Source organism: Sus scrofa, chromosome 3 (genome assembly GCF_054392235.1).
Source record: "Sus scrofa isolate SSC_HxYL_T2T_F1_AM1 chromosome 3, Sscrofa_HxYL_maternal_Yorkshire_Landrace_v2.0, whole genome shotgun sequence".
Lineage (NCBI taxonomy): Eukaryota > Metazoa > Chordata > Mammalia > Artiodactyla > Suidae > Sus > Sus scrofa.
The window spans coordinates 83,504,675-83,523,513 of NC_139385.1; the positions used below are offsets into that span (position 1 = coordinate 83,504,675).

At 37.7% G+C, this 18,839-nt stretch overlaps 1 protein-coding gene across 40 annotated transcripts in view; it reads right to left on the bottom strand.

Annotated features, from left to right (window-relative positions):
- ZNF638 (zinc finger protein 638) overlaps positions 1 to 18,839 on the bottom strand; it is a 140,625-nt gene that overhangs the window by 48,540 nt on the left and 73,246 nt on the right. For 27 of the 40 annotated variants that reach the window (XR_014841717.1, XR_014841708.1, XR_014841715.1 and 24 more), the window contains exons 2-8: positions 16,660 to 18,175; positions 12,273 to 12,334; positions 6,743 to 6,781; positions 5,384 to 5,676; positions 3,129 to 3,406; positions 1,103 to 1,249; positions 78 to 200 (exon numbers count right to left, since the gene is read on the bottom strand). Coding sequence is in view for 20 of the 40 variants with exons in the window: in XM_085018960.1 (XP_084875086.1) it covers positions 78 to 200; positions 1,103 to 1,249; positions 3,129 to 3,406; positions 5,384 to 5,676; positions 6,743 to 6,781; positions 12,273 to 12,334; positions 16,660 to 18,175 (2,458 nt within the window). In the remaining 20 variants the exon portion in view is untranslated. The remainder of the gene's footprint in view (positions 1 to 77; positions 201 to 1,102; positions 1,250 to 3,128; positions 3,407 to 5,383; positions 5,677 to 6,742; positions 6,782 to 12,272; positions 12,335 to 16,659; positions 18,176 to 18,839) is intronic. The other 13 variants (XR_014841714.1, XR_014841713.1, XR_014841711.1 and 10 more) reach the window with 1 other exon arrangement.

Sequence of the window (18,839 nt, forward strand, 5' to 3'; positions counted from 1 at the left end):
ATTTTTCTGTAGGGGTCATACTTTAAAAAAAATAAACTCATCAACAATGAATCACATAAAATGTAAATCCAGTTTACCTGTGATTTCTTCTTTCCTGGAACACATACTTTCACACTTTTCCCCTTTATCAGAAGAGGGGTTGTTTCAATGTACTTCATGACTGCAGTAATTGCCTCTTTAAATTCCATTTCTAAGTATGCCTAAAATGAAATGTATTCCATTTTTAGTCAAAAATCTAGCTTAAAAGTCTCTGTATGACTTAATACTTCTTTGTGGAACAGGAAACTATGAAATTATCCCAAGTCTTGGTTGCTTTTACTTCTTTCTGTATCGCTAAAGTATGATTTGATCTTTAGGATTTTTTTTCACACATGAAATGGACATTTAACCTTATAGAATTTCTGTAACATTACCAAAAGGAAAAGCAGGGGTTCCCAGCTGGATCGTGGAATAATAAGAAACTGGAAGGGAGGACTCACTGAACAATCAGAGAGAAGGCAGGATCTGGTCTAGCTGCTTTCAGTCTGACATTTTTTAAGGCTTCTTGGAGCAAAGAAAACAATACCAACTATGTTCCCTTGTTCACTTGTCTTATCTAATAATTTGATGTTCTGCTTAGTCTAGGGTTTGTAGTTTTGGTGAATCTTATTATGTGAGTTATAGAAATATAACTTATATGTAAAAAATATTTTTTTAATATAACCTTACTGGTATGCTAATAAAGCAATGGATGGCAAAATAGCCCTGCCACCTGCTTTTGAAAATATTTTCCTTTTTTAACACAGATATGTTCACTCATTTATATATTATCTATGATTGCATTTGCACTAGAGTAGTTGAAATCCTATGACACACAAAACCCAAAATATTATCTAACCCTTAACAGAAAAAGTATGCTCTTCTAAAAAACAGTGTGCTTTTAGAATTTAGCAATTCTTAAAGATATAAAGCAGTATTGTGGGGACCTTGTTCGTTTAAATCCAAATATTTACATAACTTTCAATTAACAATTACATATGTAGAAAAAGCTAAAAGACCCAACAACAAGTCTTTATAAAATAATGACTTTGTATGAATTTTTAGAAAAGACTAAATGACTCACCTCCTTTCTATATGGAACAATCAGGACATCATTAACTTTCCCAAATGGCTGAAATATTTTTCTAATCTCTTCCTCAGTACAGCCATCCTCTGGTAATTCAGATATAAGAAGAACAGAACCATAAGGCGATGACTGATCCTTCCGAAGCTATTTTTGGGATGAAAGGAAATTCAGCCAAATTAAGTGACAAAGTACAGTAATAATAATCCCCAACATAATTTTTTTCTACCATTAATCTCAATCCTTTAAAGAGTCTTTTCTAAATATTTTAGCACAATGTGAAAAAAATGTTAAATGCTAAAGTGGTAAGAAATATGTTTTATATTTTACCACTTAAACCCAACAGCAGAGTTCTAAGTAACCAATCACAGATGCTCTTTTCTGTTTAGATGCATTAAGTAACAAACAAAACCTGTGAAATGGCCCAAAACTATCAAACGGTATTTTTCTATATGAATCAGCATAGCATATCACTAGTGAAGCTGAAATGACATCTTTGCTTGCTCTGTGTTCTCATTACTAAAAATGATACCTAGTATAAGCATTATATTTTTAAAGATTCACATATACTATATACAATTTGAATATATTTTAGTATCAAATTTACCACTCATGTTAAGAATTGACTCAAAAACAACTTCTAAAGAGTTCTATTGCTACCATCTAGAAGCCCTCAAACAGAATGAAAGAATGTTACAAAATAATCCAGACACTTCAAAATTAATTCTCTATACCCTACATTTCTTCTAATGCTCTTCAAAATCGTACAATTGCAGGACGATTATTTTAAGTTTATCCTAAATATAAGCTCTTTGGAGGCAGGGAACTGTAGTTGAAAATTATGACATGGTGGAGTTCCTATAGTGGCACAGCGGAAACAAATCCAACTAGGAACCATGAGGTTGAAGGTTTGATCCCTGGCCTCGCTCAGTGGGTTAAGGACCCAGCATTGCTGTGGCTGTGGTGTAGGCCGGCAGCTGTAGCTTCAACCCCTAGCCAGGGAACTTCCATATGCTGTGGGTGCTGCCCTAAAAAGACAAAAGACAAAAGACAAAAGACAAAAGACAAAAGAAAAAAAAGAAAGAAGAAAGAAGAAAAGACGTGATAAGAGCAATATATACTTAAAGAGTTCCCACTGTGGCTCAGTGGTAACGAACTCGACTAGTAACCATGAGGATGCAGGTTCAATCTCTGGCCTTACTCAGTGGGTTAAGGATCTGGCACTGCCATGAGCTGTGGTATAGGTCTCAGGCATGGCCTGGATGCGGCATTGCTGTGGCTGTGGTGTAGGCTAGCAACTACAGCTCGGATTCAGCCCCTGGCCTGGGAACTTCCATATGCTGCGGGGATAGCCTTCAAAACGACAAAAAAAAAAAAAAAAAGAGCAATGATACTTAATCCTTCTTAATATTATAAAGTATTAAGCATTTGAAAGTCTGGCCTATCAGGAGTTACTTTGATAGTCTAAGGATGCTTTATATATTTGCTATAATATTAACATATGAAATAAAAGAATACCATCAAAATACACCAATAAGTCAGTTCCCAAAAAACAGACTAGTACTCTACACTGTACAATGACCTATTTGACTTCTGAACTGTACCACAAAAAGTATAAAACAGATAAAAAATGACCAATTCTCATTAGAGACTCACTCTTATAGCTTACTAACAGATTATAAAAACTCATCAATGCTACTGGTTACATCAACTTCCCAATCAGTAAGCAAAACTCATCACAAGGATCTGCTTGTTTCTAGCCAAAAACACCAAACCGTCAAAATATTCTCACTTTTGATATATCAAATGCCAAACCTCTAGGATTTGTAAGTTACAAGATTTTAATTACTTGCACGTCTATTATAGTCAGAAGAGAAACCAATAAAAACATTCCACATCAACATAATTTAACAAGTCATGATTTAAAACTTTGTGAAGTATGAAAATTGAAAATGAAGAACTTTGCTTTCTCTTTGTCACATTAATAAATGTATGCATACACTTTCACTAACAAATAAGTACTGACCTTACGTTGCAGACAAACAGTTTTATCAGACACCTGTTTATTTTCTGGTGAGGTGTCATCTTCAAGATTCTTTGATTTGTAACGAGTACAATGTCCTCCTATATTTGAATCACTCTTTGTAGAGCTTATAGATTTAACTGATGGCTTTGATCCACTGCCAGTTTTAAGTTTTTGTGCTGGTGAGTGTCCTTTATCAACTGCTTCAAGATGCTTCAGTTTGATGGATTCTGACCCATGCCCAGATCGTTGTAGTTCATCTTCTAATGCTTTTTTTCTATCTAGTAATAAGGACATAAATACTTCATTTAAAAAGAACTTAAGGTAGGAAATATCTCATCGCATCATTTAAAAAAAAAAAAAAAAGAAGAATCCAAGATGTAGTACACATATACAATGGAATACTACTCAGCAACTAAAAAGAATGAAATAATGCCATTTGCAGTAACATGGATGCAACTAGAATTCATTATACTAAGTAAAATAAGTCAAAAAGAGAAAGTATCATATGATATCCCTTACATGTGGAATCTAAAATATGGCACAAATGAACCTATCTACAAATCAGAAACAGACTTACAGACATAGAGAACAGATTTGTGGTTGCCAACGTGGAAGAGACAGGGAGTGGGATGAATGGGGAGTTTGGGGTTAGTAGGTACAAACTATTACATTCAGAATGGATAAACAAGGTCCTGTTGTATAGCAACAGGGAAGTATATTCAATCTCCTGGGATAGACAATGATAAAAAATAATATTAAAAAAATGTACATATAGGAGTTCCCGTCGTGGCGCAGTGGTTAACGAATCCGACTAGGAACCATGAGGCTGCGGGTTCGGTCCCTGCCCTTGCTCAGTGGGTTAACGGTCCGGCGTTGCCGTGAGCTGTGGTGTAGGTTGCAGACGTGGCTCGGATCCCGCGCTTCTGTGGCCCTGGTGTAGGCCGGTGGCTACAGCTCCGATTCAACCCCTAGCCTGGGAACCTCCATATGCCGCCGGAGCGGCCCAAGAAATAGCAACAACAACAACAAAAAAGACAAAAGACAAAAAAAAAAAAAAAAAAAAAAAAGAAATTAAAATAGAATTTTAAAAATTAATTCATTTAATAATAAACTCCTATATTAACATAAATATTTTTATGAAAAGCAACTGCTGTAATTGTAATTTCAAACAAAAATTAGCTCGATGAGTAGCATCACTTTATATTTCCCCAAACACTTTAATTCTGGGCTTAAAAGAAGACATCTGAATTCTCATATCTGCTTCTGCATCCAATCTGCTGGATATATTTTGGCTGAAATCTTTAAAGAAATATCCAGTTTCACAGAGACATGTAGTCAGAAAAGGAATGACTTCACAGACCTCTGAAAAGACCACAGAGAAGAATTATCTAAGAGCCATTTCTGGAAAGGTTAGTAAACCAATATTAAGACATAGGTTAAAAACAAAATGATTTTTTTTTTTTTTTTTTTTTTGTCTTCTGTCTTTTGTTGTTGTTGTTGCTATTTCTTGGGCCGCTCCCGCGGCATATGGAGGTTCCCAGGCTAGGGGTTGAATCGGAGCTGTAGCCACCGGCCTACACCAGGGCCACAGAAGCGCGGGATCCGAGCCACGTCTGCAACCTACACCACAGCTCACGGCAACGCCGGACCGTTAACCCACTGAGCAAGGGCAGGGACCGAACCCGCAGCCTCATGGTTCCTAGTCGGATTCGTTAACCACTGCACCACGACGGGAACTCCCAGAATGATTTTTAAAATGTTTTAAATTAATTCATGGAAGACAAGTCTATAAGTAATTAATAAGCCAAACTAAGATGCTTGTATATCCTTGGTTTTCAAGTTTGATGTTGGGTGGATGGATAGAGTTTCCCACATTTATTCTGATATACAGTAAATGGAAGAATGCACTGGGTTGGGACGTGGGGCAGATTTCATAAGCAATTCTAAACTTAACAACCTTAAAAGTTTTTAAAAAGCTGAGGCAGGAGTTCCCGGTGTGGCTCAGTGGTTAATGAACCTGACTAGGAACCATGAGGTTTCGGGTTTGATCACTGGGGGTCAAAGATCCGGCGTTGCCTCGAGCTGTAGTGTAAATCGCAGATATGGCTCGGATCCCGTGTTGCTGTGGCTGTGGTGCAGGTGAGCAGCTCCAGTTCAACCCTAGCCTGGGAACTTCAATATGCTGCAAGTGCGACCCTAAAAAAAAAAAAAATTTGGTCAAAATAAGTACTTATTATACATAACTATAAGTGTACCTAATGATCTCACTGATCTCCTCGCTGTCCGTTCAGGGCTAACTGATCGATAGCATTTTGGACTACCTCTAAATGGATTTCTCATTCGATATGGTGAACGGGATCTGGATCTGTATCTAGAGATGAAACGATGGCAAATTCTTGGACTTCGACTTCTTGGTCTATACATAGATCGTATTGGGCTTCGAGATCGACGGAATCTGTGACTTGAACTTGATCTCCTACAACGTCTAGGACTGGGGGAATGAGATCGTCTTCTTGGAGTTTCATTTTCTTTTCTATTGCCTTCATTTCTACAAAGTGTAGGAGAAAAAAAACCCACAAGATTCATCAACTTGATATAAATTTAAATTTGTATTAAATGACAGATTGACCTTCTTAAACATACTATTAACAATGCGAAACTTTGATACCGTGTATTTACTTAGAGCAAGAACCTGTTTGTTATGATGCAATTCAGCCTTGTAGATAAATAAGAAACAATCAGAGCACATCACCCCTCTGTTCTGTTAATTTACAAAAAAAAATCATCTATTTCTTGTACTTCCCTTATACCGCTATTACATCCAATTATGTTTTGAAAGTACTAAGTTACATAAAGAATTTAGAAGATGACTTATATAAACAGATATTTTTAATAATTTTTCCTCAAAAGACTACGCCATCCACAAGTATTTCTTTGACTGTTGTACCTCTCTCTCTCTCTCTCTCTCTCTCTCTCTCTCTCTCTCTCTCTATATATATATATATATATATATATATATATACCATGAATAGTGAGCCTCACTACCAGGGGATACAAAGCTTAATAAAAGCATTCCCAGCCTTCAAGGAATTCATAATCTAAGATCCCACAAACATAAAATAATAAAAGTAGACAATATTTTTTGGTCTCTTTTAGGTCCACACCCATGGCATATGGGAGTTCCCAGACTAGGGGTCAAACTGGAGCTGCAGCTGCCAGCCTACACCACAACCATAGCAACAGGGGATCCAAGCTGCATCTACAACCTACACCACAGCTCACGGCAACTCAGGATCCTTAACCCACTGAGCAAGGCCAGAGACTGAACCTGAGGCCTCATGGATACTAGTCGGGTTCGTTACCGCTGAGCCACCATGGAAACTTCCAAAAGTATACAGTATTTTAAGAAAAGACTTAAAAAAAAAAAAAAGTTCACTGAAGGGAGCTATCACATTTAAGCTGGGTAATTAAAGAGGTTTCACAGTAATGGCTGCACTTACCTGTTGTTTAAAATTAAAAGTGATCAAAACACAACCTTTTTTTAAAAAAGTCCTTGTTTACTTTAAAAAAAAAATCAAGTTTTAATAATACCACTATTTAAATAAAATAATTACCTTCTTGATGGGAGGATCTCAGGATTCCAATCAGGATACCTATTTTGAAAATAAATAATACTAATGAAGAGTTAAAATAATATGATATGGCTCAATCAATCTTTCCCTGCAATACATCAAGACGACTGTTCAAAACCAAAGTTAGGGAGTTCCCATCGTGGCTCAGCAGTTAGTGAACCCGACTAGCATCCATGAGGACTCAGGTTCGATCCCTGGCCTCACTCAGTGGGTTAAGGATCTGGCATTGCCTTGAGCTGTGGCGAAGGTCACAGATGAGGCTTGGATCCCACGTTGCTGTGGCTATGGAGAAGGCCGGCGGCAACAGCTCTGATTGGACCCCTAACCTGGGAACCTCCATATGCCGCAGGTGCAACCCTAAAAAGACAAAAAAAAACCAAAAAACAAAACAAAAATAAAAAACAGGAGTTCCTGTCGTGGCACAGCGGAAATGAATCCAACTAGGAACCATGAGGTTGTGGGTTCGATCCCTGGCCTTGCTCAGTAGGTTAAGGATCTGGTGTTGCTGTGACGGCAGCAACAGCTCCAACTAGACCCCTAGCCTGGGAACCTCCATATGCCGCAGGTGCAGCCCTAAAAAGACAAAAGACAAAAACCAAAAAACAAAAACAAAAACAAAACAAAAAACAACCCAAAGTTAACATAGTAGTTTATTGGTATATTAACATATGAAAAATTTTATTCAAAGTAAAATATTTTGAGTATCTAATTCAATAAATAATTGAAGTATTATACTAGCAGGCAATTTAGGAAAAAGAAACATTATGCCCCATACTTTATTTATTTATTTTTTTGTCTTTTTGCCTTTTCTAGGGCCGCTCCCGCGGCATGTGGAGATTCCCAGACTAGGGGTCGAATCGGAGCTATAGCCGCCAGCCTACACTACAGCCACAGCAACGTGGGACCCGAGCCGCGTCTGCGACCTACACCACAGCTCACCGCAACGCCGGATCCTTTAACCCACTGAGCAAGGCCAGGGACCGAACCCACAACCTCATCGTTCCTAGTCGGATTCGTTAACCACTGAGCCATGACGGGAACTCCATATGCCCCACACTTTAAAGTTCTCAACATTTATATAGGTAAAACAAGCAGTACACATAAAAGCGTTAAGAGTTTATAGAAGAGGTATAAAACACAAGCTTAGTGATGGTTAAAGATAGTTCACCCACTTTGCAGAATTCCAGGGGACACTATTCAAAAGAATAAGACATGAATCGTGTTCCTTACACTGTACTTACTGGTCCTCAAAAAGGATCTAGTCAAAGGAATCAGGGGAGAATTCAGAGAAAAGGTTGCTTTTCAAATAGCCCTTAAAAAGGTCTATCAATGGCCATGGATCAGGTGAGGTATCATACAGTTGCAATACATAAAAGAAGAACTGAGGGTCAAAAGAGGTGTTCTATACCAGGAACCAGTACAGCACGGAAATGATTAAAGGAATTATGAGGGGGAAATCCTGGAAAAGCAGCTCAGAAACAAACTATGAAGGTCTTTGAAATCAGGTTAAGGAGACCACATAAGTAAAAGGTAGTGGAGAATCAATAAATATTCTGAAGTGAGGGGAACACAGCAATGTTTTCAGAACAACTGAAAATATTTAGATAAGAGAAAAAGATGAGGGCTAAGATATTTAGAAATCAGGCATGTAGAAGCCACTGAGAGTAACAGAGATGAACAGAGAATGGAGTTTGGAGAGAGAAAAAAAAGAGGGCTGAGGATAATCTAACTCTCAGGAGTAAAGGAGACAAAGATTAACCAATGAAAGAGATTACGGGATAGCCACAGAAAGAAACATTAGGGGGAACAGTAACATCACAGAAGCCTACGAAGACATTCCTGATGTGGTGCAGCAGGTGAAGAATCCAACTGCAGTGGCTCAGGCTGCTGTGGAAGTGCGGGTTCAATCCCTAGCCTGGTGCAGTGGGTTAAAGGATCCAGCACTGCCACAGGTGCAGCATAGGTTGCTGTGGCGCCTTGGATGCAATCCCTGGCCCAGGAACTTCCATGTGGCACAGGTGCAAACATTAAAAAAAAGGGAGGGAGTTCCTATTGTGGCTCAGCAGTAACGAACCCAACTAGTATCCCTGAGGACACAGGTTAGATCCCTGGCCTTGCTCAGTGGGTTGAGGAGCCAGCATTGCCGTGAGCTGTGATGTAGGTTGCAAATGAGGCTCAGATCCAGCTTGCTATAGCTGTGGCAGCTACAGTTCTGATTCAACCCCTATAGGGCCTGGAAACTTCCATATGCCATGGGTGCAGCCCTAAAAAGACCAAAAAAAAAAAAAAAGAAAAGAAAAAGAAAAAAAAGAAAACACATCTTTATCCTCAACTTTTTTAGAGAATCTGAACTCTAGGAAATGGTGATTAAATTAAACAATCAAATCACTGCTGTTCAAAAACACAATTTCAGTAACCAAGAGGAGAGCCAGGTAAGGAAATGGAGGCAGCAAACGCTTTCAACATGTCACCTGGCAGGAAAATAAAGTAAATAAAGTGAGGTCAAAACCTTACTAAAGGTAAAGTGGTTTTTATTTCTTGCTATTTGTCTCAGATACTGTTAGCAAGTTTACTCAAAAGCAATTCTCAACTCCCTCTTCCTATGCCTCCCTCTAATACAAAGGCTAGAAAGCTAAATATCTGCTTTCCCAGCTTCCTTAGAAGATTGCCAGTGATAGGTTCAAACCAATGAGACATAGGTGTAAAACCACTGGCCGACTTCTGAGAAAGATCTGCCCCCTTCTTCCTGCTTTGAGAGCACACATTATGCCTGGAGCATCTTATAACTATATAAGGCGACGAACTATTTTTTTGAAGGCAAAAAACTTCAATTCAATATATCTATCACTTAGCAACAGGAATTATCAAAACGTAAAAAATTTTGTTTCATCTACTACATTTTTTAAAGATTTCATTACTCTGCACCATCAAAGAAGATACATTTCCAGTCTCAAGGTACTTGTACTGTGTTTAACCTTTAGACAGCTGTGTCTAAAATGTAAGTGCTGCCATTTAATGGCCACTTTATCTGAAAGCTAGTTACTTAATATGAGTAAGCCTTAGCTTTCTCTTAGGTACAATGCTAGAAATATAACTTGTTGTCAATACATAGAAGTTATTAAATTTCCAGAGCTCTCCAATTCAAGAATGGGTAATAATGTTTCAGATCTAGGTTAACTGCTAGAAAACATGTTCTTGTCTCTGCTGTCCAGAGCAGAAAGATAAAACATATATACTATTCTGTAATTAGAGTGTCAACTGCCTGTATATTGCCTAACTAGTTTTTAAAAATGTGTTTCAGAAGCATGATACATGGGCCGTATAACACAAAGGTTAAGAAAAGGCCCTAAGTAAAAAGACATTATCTGTGTCCCAATGTGATGCAATAAGCAAACCTATCACCTATAAAGTTATTGTGACACAAATGTTCAATCTGAATTTAATGAGAGGGGAAAAAAAACAGAAAAGTATAAAACATGGAATATTCTACAAGACAACTTTCGTGGACATTTCAGAAGTCAACCATTGTGAATATATCCCCCTCCCACCCAACCCCCCCAAAAAAGGTGTTGGGGTTTGGGTAGGCAAGGGAAAATGTGAACTTGGCCTATGTATTAGAAGGCATTATGAAATTATTAATCACTGTGTTATACTGTGGTTATAACAGATAACCACTATAGAAAAATTTCCTTATTCTTAAGAGACAGATGTTTAATTAAGAAATGTAAAATGTCTGCAATTAACTTTCAAATTTTTTTTTTTTGGTCTTTTTGTCTTTTTAGGGCCACACCCGCCGCATATGGAGGGTCCCAGGCTAGGGGTTCAATTGGAGCTATAGACACCGGCCTACGCCAGAGCCACAGCAATGCCAGATCTGATGTCTGCGACCTATACCACAGCTCACAGCAACGCTGGATCCTTAACCCGCTGAGCGAGGCTAGGGATCAAACCCACAACCTCGTGGTTCCTAGTAGGATTCATTTCCACTGCACCACGACAGGAACTCCCAAATGGTTTTTTAAAATGTGTATATAAAGATGTAATAAAACAGATGTAGCAAATGTTAATAATTGCTTAATAAAGATGAAGAATATATGAATGGTTAAAATCCCTTCAACTTTTTTGCAGCTTAGAAACTTTATTCAGAATAAAATGTTGAGGAGGGAAAAAGGAGCAAAGATCCATGAGCTAGACAGATTAGTTGTGCCAATTATTTGCTGTGTGATAGTGAGAATTCTCTAATTTCCTCACTCGTAAAATCACAAATAATCATTAAACATGTATCTCACAGGGTTGCTTTGAACATTAAAGAAACCACATAAAACACTTAGAAGAATGTCCAGAACACAGTAAGTTTATAGCACTTATTATTATCTTTAATACTAACTCTGTGTACTGTATCTTTTCTCAAGACCAACTACTCTTGTGTCATAATCCAGAAAGATCCAACAAGACAAAGAGAGGGAAGAGATAGTAAGCCTTAAGAAAAGGAATAAGAGGAGTTCCCGTCGTGGCTCAGTGGTTAATGAATCTGACTAGGAATCATGAGGTTTCGGGTTCAACCCCTGGCCTTGCTCAGTGGGTTAAAGAACTATAACCACTGGCCTACACCACAGCCACAGCAACATCAGATCCAAGCTGCGTCTGTGAACTACACCACAGCTCACTGCAACACCGGATCCTTAACCCACTGAGTGAGGCCAGGGATAGAACCTGCAACCTCATGGTTCCTAGTCGGATTGTTTTCGCAGCACTACGACGGGAACTCTCAGTGCCCTGTCTTAAAGAAGGAAAAGAACTGGAAGAAACAATGGAGAGTAAGCACCATATCTAGATTGTTCATCTCCTACTTAAGGTTTATTCTGAAAATAGGTTTTAAACCAGAGGAGGTTTACACGTGAAATTAGATACTAGTGTTTTGTTTGGGTGGTTTTTAGTTATTTATCCTTTGGGAAAGGGGCGAGGAGGAAGGGAAGACTATGTGCTCTGAAACAGATAACCATCCCAAGGAGGGAAAAACTGACCTACTGGGATTAAATTAGGAAGAGTCAAAAGAAAGGATCAGGAGTTCCCGTCGTGGCGCAGTGGTTAACGAATCTGACTAGGAACCATGAGGCTGCGGGTTCGGTCCCTGCCCTTGCTCAGTGGGTTAACGATCCGGCGTTGCCGTGAGCTGTGGTGTAGGTTGCAGACGCGGCTCGGATGCCGCGTTGCTGTGGCTCTGGCGTAGGCCGGTGGCTACAGCTCTGATACGACCTCTAGCCTGGGAACCTCCATATGCCGCGGGAGCGGCCCAAAGAAATAGCAAAAAAAAAAAAAAAAAGAAAGGATCATATTTAATTCTCCTTTTGGAAAGAGACTAAATATTATTTGTATAAAATTAATATTTCGAATAGGCAATAGCTTTCTAAAAATATTTATCTCCAAAGTGCCACACTAAAGGTATTAACCAATCATACCTGAAATACTGTATAAATTTACTACCTATGAAAAAGAAAAAAATTGTTCTTACTGTTGACGTAACTGTCGGCAGCTCTCAATATGAGTAGATGTGTTTTGATGCTGAATCCAATCCTATTGTAAAGAAGACAATTGCACAAATTAGAATATTCTTCGGCTGACTAATGAAATTAGGCTTATTAAAATTACACGGTATACTTTGTTTTTTCAGACTCAAACAAATCTAGTTATAAATGCCATTTGGCTACTCAAATTTTCACAAACAAAAATAAAAGGCCTCCAAACAAAAGCACTTAATACCATACCTCATTGATACCATTTTAAAACATCTTAGTATAGAAAACATTTAAAAAAATCATACCCATGGATACCCATTTTGAAGTCAAATATATATTTAAACTTGGAAAAAATAAAAGCATGGATCAGAAATAACTCATCCCAAATATAAAACAACACTCTAGAGAACACTAAAAACTCTATAAATAGAAAGGTATCTGAAACGGCATCTTCAAAATATAGTCTCAATGCCCTACACCTCTCAAATTCAAGCTAACAACATTAACAACAAAAAATCCTACCTCTTAGACCAATACCATTCCAAACAAGGTACTCACTATATTGGCAAAGGACAAGATTAGTAAAAATATGAAAAAATTCTGCTGATTGAATCTAATTTATTTTCAGGGTATAATGGAAAGTAACACCATTTCAAAGACATGATGTCCCTTAAGTTTAGAACTTTACAATGAACAAAATACTTTATTGTACATAACTTCATTCACAAATTTGCCCTAAAATTACATTCTGTACCCATAAATTGCTCCTGGAAGATACATCTGATTTTTCTTTTAAGGCAATAATACAGTTTTCAAAGATACAGTCCCCCAAGTAAAATAATTACTTAAAAGCAACATGTATATTACTCAAAGTTTTACTGTTTCTCCAGCATTTGCAAAGGCAAAAAAATTACTGAACAGTTTTGTGTTTTATAACTTTCCTAGAGGAAAATGTTACTCATTTCCATTTCAAAAACATTTCAGTCTGTCATTGCTAAAGACGAACTAGAAATATTCACAGTTAAAAACCAGAGTTGACACTAATTTTGGAATCTGCCTTGTCAAGAACTACCTGAAAATAAGTGCACACTACTTGCAGTACTCAGCAGCAGGTTATGACAAACCCTAAACTATTTCATTAAGCCATGGAACTGATTGTGGATTGCAAAAAAGAAATGTCTGCACATCCTGCTCAGTGATACAAGTAGAAGTCTAGAAGAGATTGGCAGTTAAGGAGTCTCTAGTAATACTAAACCCATGTCTTTGACATTAACTGGATACTGTTTACATCAAACAGACACACTGGCAGGTACTGAGCTGGGCATGATTTACTTGGACCATAAGATGTTTCATTTGAATAAGTTGCCAACATATAAAATCCCAAAGATTTCCAGCTTTTCTTGAAAAAATATGAAGAAATAATACCGTACATGTATTTGATACAGCAGCTATCAGCTGATGCTGACAACTTATTTGAGGCATACTCCTCCAGTTCTATCTACATACACACACCTACTTTCTTTGTGTCTTAACAGGCCCACTGCACTCACTGACATTACTTGTTTTAAGCTCAGTAAATATATCTACGCCACTTCAATTTCTAGACTCTCCAGTAAGAAAAGGGTCCAAAAGCAGTGCTGCCTCTCCAGAGAAAAAGTGATAATTACCTACAAAGCAGGAGATGCAAGGACTGTAGACTTAAGTGGGCCCAGAATCAAACTGTGAAAAATACCTACCCTATCAGAGCTCTCTATCCTTCAATTACTTCAAAAATCTTTTACATTAGTCACTATTTTCTCAAACTGAATTATTTCTGTCAAAAGGTATGGTTCTATCCAAGGACATGCTTCTAAACCAAGTGGGAACAGTCAAAAAGACATAACTTCTAAATCAAGGGACTGCTCCTCCTCTGTTTGAACCTCAATTTAGAAAATAAATAATTTCACATTCCATTGTAGTCTTTTTCAGGCTATAGTTTTAGAGACTCAGAGGTGAGGAACATATTGTCACATGTTACTTAGCAAGAAAAAAATCTCCAATTGGTAATTTATATTTATTGGTTACATATGTATAATGTTGAATACATGCACACTTACAAGGCAGCAATATACGTCACAGAAAAAAGAGAGGTAGTTTGTACCACCTAAATCCACATCCACAAATCCCTATAATTTGTCATCCAGTAGTGAAGAATTCATTAGTTAGGTAAAATGAGCTGTTCTGTTAAAAGGTCTGTTTTAAATGACAATCTCTGCGAACTCTAATGATGATGCACTTTTTTCCCTAATTTTTACTTTTACCATATTAACCCATATTTTCCCCAACTTACACATGAATAACTAAGGTAGCCTCCAGTCAGGTGCCTAACCTATCAATTCTCATTTCCTATGCATCCGGAATACATCAGCCAGATTTACCTCCCTAAAATAATTTTTAACGTGTCACTTCACAGATTAAGAACCTTAATTACCTTCCTAATGCCTTCCACTTCAAGTCTAAACTCCTTAGGCTAGCTCTTCAGGGCCCTTCATACTTATTGTTGCTCTTATCTGAAATGTCATCCCTCCTCCCTTGAGTATATCTAAGCTTACTCATCATTCAAGACCCATCTTCAACCTACTCCATGAAGTCTTCCCCCCCACATCACTCCAGACAGACTTAGTGCAGCTCGTCACTCAGTCTTCTTTAACTAGACTACAGAAGTCTTCTGGTGTCAGAAAGTATAATACACTTTTAATTATATACTGCTAAATACACAAGAGATGTTAATAAATTGATAATGCTGGCCTGGACTGATATAAGCCTGTAATCAGGATAAAAATATTAAATCTCTCTCCCCCTATAGCATACCCAAACAAGTTAATTACGATCACTGAATCATTTGTTCCCCTCCAATATTTAAAAAATTTTCTAGGTGTGTAATTTTTCTCTTCAATGAGACTGTTAATAACTATGTAGAAGAACAGTTTTATACAGTTCATTTCCATCCCTGCACCTAATACAGTCATGTACAAAGCCAGTAAACAACTACTGAAAAAAATGTATATCATTTCTATTCTACAGACTAAAAGTTAAAACTCTTAAAGATATTTTTCCTGGCTTCATCATGACTACTTGAAAGTTCAAAATCACTGGAATACAGAGAGCCTAACACTCAATTCAGTGATTAGGCTAGGGCTATTTACAGATTTTAATTAAGCATTATGAATTATTCTAGGTTTTCCAAGGCTATGTGATCCCCTTTGATGGGGGAAAGCAATAATTATTTTATTAGAACTCAGCATATCTGGCTAAAATGAGGTAGAATGCGGCTTTCCTTTGCTGCAGTTAACCTTTATGACAAAAACATCAGTTCTAGGTATTAGATTTTTGTTGGCTGAAAGCTGGTGAGTGCGTAATAGACAATAAAAGGGGAGCACTGGAAAGAGGGGGAAAAAAAAAAAAAAAAAAAAAACGAAGAGAATTAACACCCTTAGACATTTAAGCCTATTCCAAGTATACAACCAATGCTATGGCCTTGAATCAAAGCTTGTTCCCATGGGAAGTACATTCCTTTCTGACCATTTGTAATATAAATCTTAAAATCACATTAGTAAATATAAGGAACAGTGGTTTTTCCAAACATACATAAGTAAATAAAACACACTTAGAAATTTCTATTCAAATCCACCAAATGATTACTATGAAAGAGTATAATCTATATTACTTTTTGGCATCTCCGTAAAATACTTCCCTCTAACTATACTAACTATGAAGACACCTGAGGCTTCTTCGCTTTTTAAAGACTCTTTAAAGTTGTATATGCTATGCTCTGAGCCCACAGATGAACACCTAAAAATTCATCTTGACTCAATTTTGCTATGGAGTAAGTTATCTTAGGAACCGCCTTCTCAGGAACACTAAAAATCCTATTCAAGATAGAGCCAGAAAATATTTAAATCAACATTAACTATCTTTAGCCCAAGACTGGTAGATACATGCCAGGCTACAATACACTGTCTCTTTTAAATGTTTTATTCCAACTTTTTATTTTTATACTAATACATTCTCTTACTTAGATAAAAGTAACCCATGTGTCATTGTCTTACAAATACACAGTTTATGTCATATAAATTTTATGTTGCATTTTTCTGGGATAACTCATCAAACTTCAAAACAAATGGATAAATCCATGTAGTGTGCCCAATCACAGGAATACAGGAAGCCTAACACTCAATTGAGTACTTAGGCCAGGCTACTTATATTACAACTAAGTGTTGATGTTGCAATCAAAATTATTTTGTCATTTCCTTAATGACTAGTTAACACCGGCATACATATGAGAATTTAGAGGAAACTTGGGCGCTGAGCATCATGATACAGTGATCTTTTAAAAACACTCACCTTCAAATGACTACATTCTACGTTACACAGAGAACACAAATGTGGAAATATTCTTGGAGACGCTGCATAATAATCATTCATCATAGAAGGAGTTGGAAGTCTCTTCATCTTCTGGGCATCAGCATGTGAAAACTTTGGTAGCCATGATGCTTTCACAATCCCAAAGGGAGACTGAATGGGAATGTCAGCCTCTGACTGGTAACTCTTTTTACCTCCTCCTGATCCATGGACATTAGATGAATTTATGACAGGTTCATGTGGGATCCGCTCTTGTTGGCTTACAGCTGAAATTAATTCTGATGAAAAAGGTTGCTGGTTCATAGATGGAGGAATCAGAGACTGATTCATTGTCTGGTTAACCGTCTGGCTAATGGATTGGCTGACAGGTTTTACAGGTTCAAGGACTGACTGTCCTCCTGAAATGTGTAAGCCTGACATCTTGGTTCCACTCTCAACTGGGAAAAAGGACTGATTACTGGAGGATTCACTGGGGAAGTCCATCTGTCGAAACACATCTTCAATAGGAAACATAGAATTACATATCACATTTGGAGTGGGAACAGATGCAGAAATGCTTGGTTGTGACCGAAATTCATTCTTGACCTCATCAGTTGGAATTTCAGGATCATAAATACGTACTTCCAGTGGATCTTCTGTGTAGCCATATTTGCTTGCATGCCCATAATCAATCACATTACTTGAAACTGCCTCACTACCAAGTGTTTCTTTATTTCTGCTCTGAGAAGGTAAATTAGGTAACCGGCGCCCCATTTTTCGCATTCTTATATCCCTCAAAATTAATGGCATATTTTCAGGAGTTAGCTGTTCATCAGGATAGCGACTGAGTTCTTCTAGGTCTTCATTAGATAATCCAAAACTTGCTAAGATACTTGAGGCACTCTCTTTTGTATAGCGACTCTGTACTTTAGGACTCTGCTCTGTAACCTGTGGTACAGAACTCTGTTTCACTCCCACTGATGCAGATATATGAGGTTCATCATCCCACCGGCTACCATGAGGCTTCCCCTTCTTTTGCTGTGCTTCATGAAAATCCAGTTTTTCTTTGGTCAATCTTGGGTCAGTTCGGTGTTGCGTTACCTGAACATTCATTCTCTGTGGTCCCATGTTCTGATAGGATTCATGGCCAGCAAATCTGTGTGGAATTCCACGGGCTCTCCCTGCTGGGTAAAATCTTGGAAGACCCATAGATCCAGGCCTCATAAATGGTCCTGGAGGCCTCATCCCAGAAGGGTTAGGTGCTCGTGGCCTCTGAAGTGGAAAGTTTCCTCGAGGATTAAACCTGGGTCTCGACATGGCTATTTTCAAGAAAGCCTGATTTAATAAAGTATAAGGTGGTGTTGAACTATGTGAGGCAACGGCATTCAGCTGCTGAAGCGCCAACTGAGTCTTAATCTGAGCAAAGTGTAAAGGAGATGGGCCCAACAGAAGTGGGTTTGCAATGCCCAGGTTCAAGGAATTCACAAGTGGTGCGAAATTTTCCAAGAATAACACAAAGCTGAAAGTTAAAACACAAATATTAGATCATTTTAACTCAAACTACTTCATGAAGTGGGTTCTACAGCCAGTGTAAAACATTTTGAAACAAAGCCATGAAACCATTCTGCATTTCATAAATTTTTAGAGTAAGTGCTTATGAGGATTTCAAACTTTCCCAAAAATTTTATCTTCTTTTCTTTCCTGAATCCAGAACACAAACCCCAAACCTCAAGCCAGAGTTCATGTACACTGTGTTGCACTGGGTGCTGTCCTAGGTGCTGAGCAGAAATTAACAACTCCTTTTAAAACTTCTTAGAAGTGTCCAAATCCTGCATGCCACTGGGGGATGGGGTGAGGATATACATTCAGTTGCTGTGGTCAGTAAGTTCTCAGAAGTTGTTTCTTTATCACCATAGATCTTTTCCCCCCTTCTTTTTGATTTTAATGGAAAGGAATGAGTTCGGAATCATTCATTCAATTTATTAAATATTTATTGTCTAATATTGACAGTCACACTAGTCTCTGGAGTTTTAAAGAATAAAACAATTACTATAGCCAAAATGCAAGCAATCTAACAAAGAAAACAAAATAAATCAACTGTAGTAGTTTGTCAGTATTACAACAATGCTAAAAAGTATCAGGAAAAGATTTCTGGAAGAGGTCATGAATGATTAAGTTGAGTT